The following is a 12079-nucleotide window of genomic DNA, read 5'->3' on the forward strand; positions in this document are numbered from 1 at the left end:
ACACGTACACGAGGCCGTATCCTTTGAATATGAATTCACCTGTCCTTTGTTGGAGATGCGCTGACGGAGTGCAGGCCTCCCTGCTTTCTGTTCATTGCTCGGGGGCTGAGGTGCCACACACACACCGGCAGCTTCCTGTTCTCCGGGTCTGCAGTGGAAGCATTTGGTTTCTGCTGAGGTTTATCCAGGGCTGTTGGCCCTTTAGCACAGCAGCACGAGGTGCAACGAATCCCAAATAAGGGACTAAATCATTCCTGTGGCCAGATCCCTTCGTTATTGTTGCCAAGCAATCACACACTTTAAATAGCAGCATCTACCTGAAACTTGCTTCAGTGTAAACCCGAGGAAGTCAGCTGCCGATGTGAAGAATTGTCATGGAGATTGAATTTGGTTTGTTCATTGCACAACTACAGAGATTATTCTGGTACAATCAGGATGCCCTGAGATTTGACCTTTGAGTTGTGTTTTCTCCCGGGGAGGAATCTTCCGTTTTTCCCAAAGGCTGTGAGGAAATGACAGGTCCCCGGATCAGGAGCATGGCAGACAATGGCCCCACAAACCGGCTCCACTTTTGATGTGGACTTGGCTGATCTTTCCTTTTTTTTTCTTTTTCAATCTTTTTATTAATTTTCAAATTAGTACAAAATAATATATCTAACATTAGTAATTCTACACACGGTGCAGAGAGATCAGGATGGCAATCATAACTGTTAATGTATATAATCACAGGGAGTAAAAAACAGTAATCTTGACCTCCCGCTCTCTTATTAAATGAACAAATACAAAAGGAAAGATCGAAAAGAAATGAAATTTAATATTGATAATAAACCAAAAAAAAACAAAAACTTCAAAAAAAAACGACTGATATTTCTTCAATTAAAAAGAAAAAGAAACATTACTATGTCATCAACTCTGCTCCTCTGTATTCGAGGGTTATTGAGAGGGATCTGAAAAAGGTCTGCCCATATCATTTGGAAATATTGAATAAATGGACTCCAAACTTCCTCAAATTCAAGCGAAGGATCAACAGTGCCACTCCTAATTTTTTCTAAGTTTAAACATGCTATAGTTTGAGAGAACCACTGGAAAGTGGTGGGAGGTATTGGATCCTTCCATTTGAACAAAATGGATCGCTTGGCCATTAATGTGACAAAAACGATCATACAACAAACAGAAGCGGATAAATGGCCAGATTCCATCATTGGTAACCCAAAAATTGCTGTAATAGGGTGAGGTTGTAAATCAATATTCAATACAGATGAAATAATGTTAAAAATACCTTTCCAATATTTTTCCAAAAGGGGACAGACCAAAACATATGTCAGGGAAGCCACCTTCGAATTACATCTGTCACTTATAGGATTTATATGAGGATAAAAACAGGCTAACTTGTCCTTCGACATGTGGGTCCTGTGAACCACCTTAAACTGTATCAAAGAGTGTCTGGCACACGTTGAAGTATTAACTAATTGAAGAATTTTCTTCCATGTTTCTGTGGGTAAAGGTATCTGGAGTTCTCTTGCCCACTCGTTCTTCATTTTATCAAGTTCCTCTGAACGTATTTTCATAATCTGATCATAAATTATTGCTGTCAGGCCCTTCTGATAAGGATTAAAACCTAAAATTTTTTCTGTAATTTCAATTTTATATGGTGTCGGAAAAGAAGGTAAAGTAACTTTTAAAAAATTTCTAATCTGTAAATATTGAAAAAAATGTGATCTAGGCAGATTGTGTTTATTATGGTGGGCCGAAGGGCCTGTATTGTGCTGTATTGTTCTAGACAACCATTCAAAAGATAAAAAGCAGTTGTCAATGAATAAATCTTGAAAACATGTTATACCCTTCATTTTCCATAAGGAAAAAGCTAAGTCAATTCTAGATGGTTGAAAGAAAAAATTAGATTGAATAGGACTTGATAAATTGAATTTATTCAATCCAAAGAATTTAAGAAATTGGAACCATATCCATATCGTATGTTTAGCTATTGGATTAGTCACTTGTTTACTCAATTTACTAAGTGCAAAAGGGAATGAAGCTCCTGCAATAGAAACTAATGAAAATCCTTGCACTGATTCACACCCAACAGGGAGAATGAGTTGCATCCAAATCTTGTGCCCAGAAAATTAATTATCTAATATTAATTGCCTAATAGTAAAGTGTAAAGTTAGGCAAAGCCATACCACCATCCTTTTTTAATCTTTGTAAATATTTCTTACTTAACCTTGGGTTTTTATTCTGCCATATATGAAAGAATTTTGGAATCAATAGTGTCGAAAAGGATTTCGAAATAAAGGTTAGAATCGCCTGAAATAGATACAAAAATTTTGGTAAAATATTCATCTTAATTGCATTAATTCGGCCAATGATAAAGAGAATGGGGACCATTTAGTGAATAATTGTTTAACGTAATTAATTAAAGGTAAAAAGTTCACTTTAAATAAGTCCTTGTGTTTCTTGGTAATTTTAACACCCAGGTACGAAAAATAATCAGTCACTCATCTACCTAAATGGTACTTGCCGATAAATTGGGACTTGCATGCTTAATGGCAAAAGTTCACTCTTATTAAGATTTAATCTATAACCAGCGAAAACACTACTTGAGCAAGTAGTAATAATACTGCTGGGATAGATTTCTCCAGGTTAGAGATATAAATAACAGGTCAGGACTTGGCTGATCTGATTGTAACTCTCCCCCTCGGTAACCTCTCACTGGTCTCCTGCGTGGGTCCTCGTCAAAGGCCTCGTTGAAGTCCATGTAGACCACATCAGCCGCACTGCCCCGTCGATACACTTAGTCACCTCTTCCAGAAATTCCAAACAGTCAGAAAAATCTCCGGCTGTCGAAGCCTCGCTGACAATCTATGATCAATCCAGGCCTCCAAGGGTAGGGTGATTCTGAGCCACTGGCATCGGACTAACCGGCCTGTAATTACCTGACTTGTCCCTACTTCCCTTCTTGAATAAAAGGTGCCACATTTGCTGACCTGCAGTCATCTGGCCAGAGAAGTTTTAGTGGAAGCTCTTGAAACACTGTGGCACGGAGGCCTCAGGCCGAGTGCTGTGATCTGGGATCAGTACGGAGCGGTATCCATGCCAACCAGTCCCATGTACCAGCTCTTGGACGGCAGCCTTCCCTCCTCTGTGTCTCAGGCACTCACCTCAGTACTTCTGAGTGTTGTGACTCTGCCTCCCCACCCTCTCAGGCAGTGCCTTGCAGATTCCACCCCACCTCGGGGGGGAAGAATTTCTTCCTTAGATCCCTTCTGAACTTCTCACCCTAACGTGTGGCCTCCCAGCTTGGACACACCAGAGGGCCTGTTCCCGAGCTGTTTGCCTCCGTGATTCTGACACGATTCGCCTTCACCAACCACATTGACACTGCCGTTTTCCATGTGCCCTGCTGCAATGTCTTTAATGATCACTCCTAACGTTTCCCGAAACCAGAGGTTCAGCTCACTGGCCTGTAGTCTCCTGTCCTCCCTCTCCCTCCCTCCCTCCAGGTGTGGCCTCACCAGCAGCCTGTACAGGGTACACATGGAGTACCACGTGCAGTTCTGGTCTCCTTACTTGAGGAAAGATATACTGGCTTTGGAGGTGGTGCAGAGGAGGTTCACCAGGTTGATTCCGGACATGAGGGGGTTAGCCTATGAGGAGAGATTGAGTCGCCTGGGACTATACTCGCTGGAATTCAGAAGAATGAGAGGGGATGTTATGGAAACGTATAAAATTATGAAAGGGAGAAATAAGATAGAGGCAGGAAGGTTGTTTCCACTGGTAGGTGAGACTAGAACTAGGGGACATAAACTCAGGACTGGGGGAATAGATTTAGGATGGAGATGAGGAGAAACTGCTTTTCCCAGAGAGTGGTGAATCTGTGGAATTCTCTGCCCAGGGAAGCAATAGAGGCTACCTCATTAAATATATTTAAGACACAGTTAGTTAGATAGATTTTTGCATTGTAGGGGAATTAAGGGTTATGGGGAAGAGGCAGGTAGGTGGATCTGAGTCCACGGCCAGATCAGCCATGATCTTATTGAATGGGGGAGCAGGCCCGACGGGCCGGATGGCCTCCTCCTGCTCCTAGTTCTGATGTTCTTATGAGCTACATTTGTCATTTTCCAGTCCAATGGAAACCTTCCGCAAATCCCTGGAATTCTGAGAATTAAAACCAGTGCATCATCTTCCTCACCTGATGAGTTCCGATGAAGGGTCTCGGCCCAAAACGTCGACTGCTCACTTCCGTCCATAGACACTGCCTGACTTGCTGTGTTCCTCCAGCACTGTGTGTATTGCTCCAGATTCCAGCATCTGCAGAATTTCTGTGTCTCCAGTGCATCAAATTCCTCACTCACTACTTCTCCGACCCTGGGATGAAGTCCAGCAGGACCCAGAGACTTGTCAGCCATGGATCCAACAATTCGCTCAGTCCCACTGCCCTCGGGAGTGTGAGTCTCCCTCCCTCCTCCCTCCCTCCCGCCAGTCCCTGATTTACAGCTCCTCCTGGGATGTTACTTGTATCCTCCATAGTGAAGACTCAGGGAAAATTTTTGTTTAATTCATCTGCCCATCTCCTGGTTTTCCATTATTAATTAAATACAAAAACAGTCAGAGCTTCTATCGATATTTATAAAACACCTTGTTAGCTGTTTTATAAATATTGATAGAAGCTCTGACTGTGTTTCTGGCCGGCTTTCTCTCACACTCGAATGTTTCCTTCCTGTTGGACCTTCAGATATCCTTTGCTGTTTGTCCTGCTCTGTCTATCCTTCTGACCTGCTGCCTGTCTTTGTGTAATTCTCTGCTTTTCCTCCAGTTTTAGACTTCCCAGCAACAGACGGTGCTGGGCCCATGGTTGTTCATCATTTGTATAAGCGATTTGGGTGAGAATGTACAAGGCAGGGTTAGTAAGTTTGCAGATGACACTACAATAGGTGGTGTCATTGACAGTGAAGATGGTTATCAGGATGTACAGGGGGATCTTGATCAGCTGGGTCAGTGGGCCAAGGAATGGCAAATGGAGTTTAATTCGGATAAGTGCGAGGTGTTGCATTTTGGGAAGACAAATGAGGGTAGGACTTTCACAGAGAATGGTAGGGCCCTGGGGAGTGTTGTAGAACAGAGGGACCTAGGGGTACAGGTACATGGTTCCTTGAAAGTAGCGTCACAGGGAGACAGGGTGGTGAAGAAGGCATTTGGCACGCTGGCCTTCGTCGGTCAGGGCACTGAGTGCAGGAGTTGGGACATTATGTTGCAGTTGTACAGGACATTGATGAGGCCACACCTGGAGTATTGTGTACGGTTTTGGTCGCCCTGCTGCAGGAAACATGTTACTAAGCTGGAAAGGGCGCAGAGAAGATTTACGAGGATGTTGCCAGGACTCGAGGGACTGAGTTACAGGGAGAGGTTGGGCAGGCTGGGACTTTATCCATCGGAGTGTAGGAGGCTGAGCGATGACTTTATAGAGGTGTATAAATCATGGGGGGGCATAAATAGGGTGGATGCACACAGTGTTTTTGCCAGGGTTGGGGAATCAAGAACTAGAGGGCACAGGTTTAAGGTGAGAGGGGAAGGATTTAATAGAAACCTGAGGGGCAACTTTTCACACAGAGGGTGGTCAGTATATGGAACGAGCTGCCAGGGGAAGTGGGTGAGGCAGGTACATTAACAACATTTAAAAGGTACTTGAACAGGTACATGGATAGGAAAGGTTTACAGGGATATGGGGCAAACGTGGGCAAATGGGACTAGCTTAGATGGGCATCTTGGTCGGCATGGACCAGTTGGGCTGAAGGGCCTGTTTCCGTGCTGTAGGGCTCTGTGACTCTACGGATGGTGAACCACCCCTTCCACTTCTTCCTCCTTGGAGAGTATTTATTCTGATAGACCTTCTCAAATGTCTCCACTGTATCCGGGCTGATGGCTGTGGTGGAGATGTCCTACCCGCTGATGCTCTGGGTACTGATTCAGATTCACAGCCTCTGCTGGTGTCGGCACCATTCCCCGGGATCTGCTGGTGTCAGCACCGTTCCCGGGATCTGCTGGCGTCCTCCCCCCGTGTGGTGGCTGGCGATGGCTCTCCCCCCCGTGTGAGCGAGGTACTTTGTGCTTTGATGAGAGGATATCTCCAATAATATTTACTTACAATTTGCAGCATCAGTGGCAGATTTCACTTCATCCACTGCTGGTTCTTGAAACAAAAGGATGATGTATTTTGCCTGAAGGAACCTTCCCTCGGTTGTTGATCAGGCTACATGACCTCTCACCTGGCTCAGGGGGTGAGGAGTATTTGTGAGCACAGGTCCAACATTCAGCAGCACTGCACAAAGTATGGCAGCTGGTATTGAACGTTATCAGACTGAGACCTGCTGACACAATAACTCAATAAGCACCCTGCACAACTGCACTCCCTGAACTGTTCCAACAGGACCTGGCTCAGGCCAGCAGTCAGTGATAAACCCAGCTGGGGCCTTGGGAGAAACCCCCGTCCCCAGGGAACGGGAATGTGGAGCGGGCTCCCACCTGGAATGCCGGAGACTAGCAGCAGGGATGGGATAACCACACACAGGGAGAGGGAGGTGGTGGGGGCAATGAAGAGAGGGGAAGGCAGGCACAGGGGAGGGGCGATGACCCGTTTCTCTGCTGGGACTGCGGTGTAGGGGCGCCTCTGGTTGTGTGGGACCATAACGTGCTTGCCTTGACGCAGAGCTTGGCTGCAGAGAGGCAGCATCGGGGAGACGTTTACTGGAGGGGGTGCTGGGGAACTGACACTCTGGCACCAACACCCTGAGAACAGGAATCACAGTCACACATAGCTGGGGCTGAACCTACAAGGCCGCGGATGGCCACGGGTCCCACATCAACTTTCTCCACAGTCCCGATGTAAATACTGCCCAATGTGATGTGGGTATCTGCCTCCAGTTCCCCACCAGCCGGCACAATGTGCTCTACCCTGCCAGCAGTTGTCCCAGGCTCCCCGAACACACAGCTTCATTGATGAGACCTCCCCTAGTTCCAGAGAGGGAGTGTAGCTCAGGCCTGGTGTCCCCTGGTAACGAGAAGCTCCGTCCCGGGTGGAAAGCTGGTGAAGGCCTCTCTCACCAGAGAACAGCCCACCCCGAACACTGATGCCCACCGCTCTCTGTCTCTCCAGGTGAGGAGGATTCCGAGTGTCCGACGTTGCTCCACTTCGCTGCCAGGAACGGGTTTGAACGCCTCACTGCCCTGCTGCTCGACTGTCCCGGAGCGACTCAAGCCTCAGTGATCCCAAACTGCCAGGGAGAGAGGCCGGGGGAGCTGGCCGAGAGGTATGGCTTCCAGCACATCCGCGAGCTGATGGACAGATTCACGGTGAGTTGTTCCCGGACTGCGTTCACCTCTCACCCCAGAGCGAACTCCCAGGTGAGGCCAAATGGCAAATGACGTCCTGGCCCGATTTTGTGCTCGGTGGTTTAGGGATGGACCCAGTGACCTCTGGCAGACTACCCCGGTCCCAGCTCTGGATCTCTCTGTCCAATGGGATCACTGGGGTCTAGTAGCAGTGATGTCATCACCTTGGTTGGGCAGCCAATCACATTGAAGGATTCTCCCAGAGCAATGCCTGAATCTTCCTGATGTCAGTCGGTGTGGGCAGTAGACAAATTCCAACGTGTGGGTCAGTGCTGGTGGCCAGGGAGGGAGGGCACTCAACGGCATGAGGCGGGGTGCCTGCTGAGAGAGGGAGGGGAGAGGAGCAGGGAGGAGAGGGGAGGGAGGGAGAGGAGGGGTGGGGAGGGAAGGAGAGGAGGGAGGGAAGGAGGGAGAGGAGGAGTGGGGAGGGGACCATTGCTGCTCATGGGAGGTCAGGGGCAGTCTGTGTCTGCACCCCCTCTGGCATTTGTGTGGAGCCAGGTCCTCCTGTGGCCGTGTCAGGCTCCATTCTGGAGAGACAGGGGATTAGTAGGTGTGGTTCGATTTGGACTTGGTGTACATGTATATGTGAGTGTATGTTAGTGTACATGTGTGTGTGCATACATGTTGGTGTACATGTGTGTACATATGTTGGTGTACATGTAGGGGTGTGTGTACACATACGTGTACGTGTCCCTCCATGTCACCTGCCCCACCTGGTGTGACATTTCACGTCACCGTCCCCACAGAGACATCACCCACATCCCAACCTGTGGGATGTGCGGAGGGCTGTCTCCGGGCTGGAGGGGGAGTCCTCACCGCCCCCCCCCACCCCCCAGTACAGCTCCTCTCTGCACCACCCACCACACCCCCCCACACCCCTCTCACCCACCCCAGTACAGCTCCTCTCTGCACCACCCACTACCCCCCGCCTCACAGCTCAGTGGAGGGGGGGGGGAGCGGTGAGGGGTAGATCACCTCACTTGTGGGACATTTAATCAGTGACTGGAAGGTGTGTGAAAGTCCTGAGCTGTTTGCGAAGACGTTATGGCCATTAAACTACAATTAATTATCTCCCGTTAATTAAAAATTCCAAAACAGACGTGAGTGTTTGGCATGCATTTGGTGTGCATCTGGTCTGTGCCCTGTGTTCGGTCTGTGTTCTGTCCGTGCACTGTGTTCAGTCTGTGCATTGTGTTCGGTCTGTGTTCGGTCTGTGTGCTGTGTTCAGTCTGTGTGCTGTCTTAGGTCTGTGCGCTGTATTCGGTCTGTGTTAGGTCTGTGCGCTGTGTTCGGTCTGTGTTCAATCTGTGTGCTGTGTTCAGTCTGTGCGCTGTGTTAGGTCTGTGTTAGGTTTGTGTGCTGTGTTAGGTCTATGCCCTGTGTTTGGTCTGTGTTAGGTCTGTGCGCTGTGTTCGGTCTGTGTTCAGTCTGTGCGCTGTGTTCGGTTTGTGTTCAGTCTGTGTGCTGTGTTCAGTCTGTGTTTGGTCTGTGTTCAATCTGTGCACTGTGTTAGGTTTGTGCTCTGTGTTAGGTCTGTGCGCTGTGTTCAGTCTGTGTTAGGTCTGTGTGCTGTGTTCGGTCTGTGTTAGGTCTGTGTGCTGTGTTCGGTCTGTGTTAGGTTTGTGTGCTGTGTTAGGTCTGTGCGCTGTGTTCGGTCTGTGTTAGGTCTGTGCTCTGTGTTAGGTCTGTGCGTTGTGTTTGGTCTGTGTTCGGTCTGTGTTAGGTCTGTGTGCTGTGTTAGGTCTGTGTGCGTTGTTTTTGGTCTGTGTTAGGTCTGTACATTGTGTTTGGTCTGTGTTAGGTCTGTGCGCTGTGTTTGTGATGTGTTCTATTTCTGTTGGAGTATTTGCATGTCAGTGTGGTGTGCGGTCAGATCCCTAACCCTCTGGGAGGAGTCAGATCAACACATTGAGCCATTGCCAGTGAGGCACTTTCTCTGCAGGCCTGGTGTGTGTGTGTGTCTGTCTCATTGTGTGTGTGTGTGTGTGTGTGTGTGTGTGTGTGTGTGTGTGTGTGTGTGTGTGTGTGTGTGTGTGAGTGTGTGTCTCAGTGAGTGTGTCTCAGTGTGAGTGTGTCTCAGTGAGTGTGTCTCAGTGAGTGTGTGCATCTCAGTATGTCTGGGGCTGGTACAGGGTGAACCAATCCCGCTGCTCCCCCGAGGGTGGGCACGAGGACCCCCACAGCTGCTCAGCAGGTGAGTTCCCAGCTGATGGTAACCATGGTTATGATGGGATGAGTCGTTGACGACTGGTGACCAATGAGGACGTCCACGCATCCCCTGTTGTCCGATGCATGGCCTTGACATGAAACATCGACCATCCCACTCCCTCCACAGATGCTGCCTGACCCACCACCTGTTGGTTTTCTGACAGGGCTCAACAGCTGGATGTAGGGAGGAGGTTTCCCCAGCCAAGGAGTCAAGGACTCCGGGCAGGGGCAGAACGTGTAGGACTGGGGTGGGGAGAAGGTTCTTCACCCAGAGCACGGTGAACATGTGGATTTCTCTCCCTGGCTTCTGTGGATGCTCAGTCGCTGGATTTATTCAATATACGGATTGATGGATTCCTGGATATTTAAGGGAATCAAGGAATATGGAGGTGAGGTAGATGACCAGCTGTGACCTTTGTGAATCAAAGTCAAAATCACGGTTGAGTTTATCATCAGACACACAAGTCCATGTGTGCACAGGAGCAATGAAAAACTTACATGCAGCAGCATCACAGGCACATAGCGTCAGAGCAGCAGCGTTCACAAGAAAAACATGTTAAACATAAAGATTACACAATTTTTACAAGAAACAACACCATTAGAACAAAATGAAGTCAATTTCAGTGCAAAGTGATCACAGTGGTCCCAGTGTTGCTGTACTGAGGTAGGGTTAGGGTTGTGCCGGTTGGTTCAAGAACCGAATGGTTGAAGGGAAGTCGCTGTTCCTGAACCTGGTGGTGTGGGGACTTCAGGCTTCTGTACCTCCTGCCCGATGGGAGCTGCGAGAAGATGGCACGGCCCGGATGGTGGGGATCTTTGATGATGGACGTTGCCTTCTTGAGGCAGCACCTCCTGTAGATACTCCTGATGGTGGAGCAAGTTCAAGGGACTGAATTGGAATTGGTTTATTGTTGTCAAATGTACTGAGGTACAGTGAAGAACTTTGTTCTGCGTGCCATCCAGACAGATCATTTCATTACAACAGTGCATTGAGGCAGTACAAGGAAAAACAATAACAGAATGCAGAATAAAGTGTTGCAGCTACAGAGAAAGTGCAGTGCAGGCAGACAAGAAGGTGCAAGGCCATGACAAGGTAGATTGTGAGGTCAGGAGTTCATCCCTATCACACAAGAGGTCCGTTGAAGAGTCTGATAACTGGGCTAAAAGCTGTCCTTGAGCCTGGTGGGACGTGTGTTCAGGCTTTTGTATCTTCTGCCCGATGGGAGTGGGGAGAAGAGAGAGTGTCAGAGGTGGGAGGGGTCTTTGATTACGTTGGCTGCTTTCCCAAGGCAGCGAGAAGTGTGGACAGAGTCCATGGAGGGGAGGCTGGTTTGTTGGAGGGGAGGTTTAATTACTTCCTGCTCCCAGTTCTGGCATCATCTCCTCTTCGGGAGACCTTCTGTTCTCCGTGGATGGTGATGGGCTGTGGCTCAATCCGAGTAGGTGAAAGGTCAGCTCCACCCCCCACCATGTCCCGGCCGCACCAGAGGCACAGGAAGCTCCCAGAGCAGCCCGCTCCCCTCCCCCACTTCAACAGACAGTCCACATGCTCTCTGCTTCAATACTTTCACAAGTGTTTGTGGGGAAACACCTGTTTGTTGTTGAAGCTGCAGTCACTTTCCCCGCTGACAGTGGAGGGTAACCTTCAATGTCTGCGATCCCAGGGGAGGGACAGAGGCCAAGGACTCACTCACCTGATGGAGCTGTCACACGGAGGGCTCTCAGTGTCCCAGAGGAGAGGAGGTTCGGGGCCCAGGCAGCTGGAGATACTGCTCCCAGTGGTGGAGCCCCAGGTGACCAAGTCCCACTGTCGCTGGAACAAGGCGACTGTCTCCCACTGGCCTTTCCTGCCGCACCGCGCCTCCCTCTGGGACGCAGCACCGACTACAACAGATGGGAAGTGAAGGCTTGCATTGCCACAGTTTAGCCAAGGCAGTGACTGCGCACACATCTGGGCAGCACAGCTGGGAGGGAGCTGGGAAATGACCAACACCAGGGATTCCCCAAGTGGGCCAACGCTGACATTTACCAAAGTTCCAGCTCCCCTGTGCCCACATGAAGCCCTCTGTAATCGTGTGGAACAGGTCTGATACACGTCTCACTGCCCTCCCGAAACCCACCAGGGAAGGATCCACAATCCCCAATAAACCGCGCAGGGAAATTCCAACCAGCCGTAAGGTGCAGGAGTCAGAAGGGTCTGGTACGGTCACACAGTGTACACAGGGTGTGGTCAGCACCACTGGTGCCTGAACCCCGAGCTGCAGACACCCCTAAGCCTCCCCTCCTCCTCTGGGTCCAACTGCATGAAAAACAGACCAGTTCTGGGGCACGGTGCGTGGTGTCGGTGACCCCGGCTCAGGGGCACGGTGCAAGGGGTCGGTGACCCTAGCTTGGGGGCACGGCGTGTGGTGTCAGTGACCCCGGCGCTGGGGCACGGTGCAAGGGGTCGGTGACCCTAGCTCGGGGGCACAGCGTGTGGTGT

The 12079-nt window shown here is 49.4% G+C and overlaps 1 protein-coding gene across 2 annotated transcripts in view; it reads left to right on the forward strand.

Moving 5' to 3' along the window:
- LOC127586948 (phosphoinositide 3-kinase adapter protein 1-like) overlaps nucleotides 1-12079 on the forward strand; it is a 47169-nt gene that overhangs the window by 27299 nt on the left and 7791 nt on the right. For both annotated transcript variants that reach the window (XM_052045003.1, XM_052044993.1), the window contains exon 7: nucleotides 7151-7347. In XM_052045003.1, coding sequence (XP_051900963.1) covers nucleotides 7151-7347 — 197 coding nt within the window. The remainder of the gene's footprint in view (nucleotides 1-7150; nucleotides 7348-12079) is intronic.

The sequence above is a fragment of the Pristis pectinata genome, chromosome 2 (genome assembly GCF_009764475.1).
Source record: "Pristis pectinata isolate sPriPec2 chromosome 2, sPriPec2.1.pri, whole genome shotgun sequence".
Lineage (NCBI taxonomy): Eukaryota > Metazoa > Chordata > Chondrichthyes > Rhinopristiformes > Pristidae > Pristis > Pristis pectinata.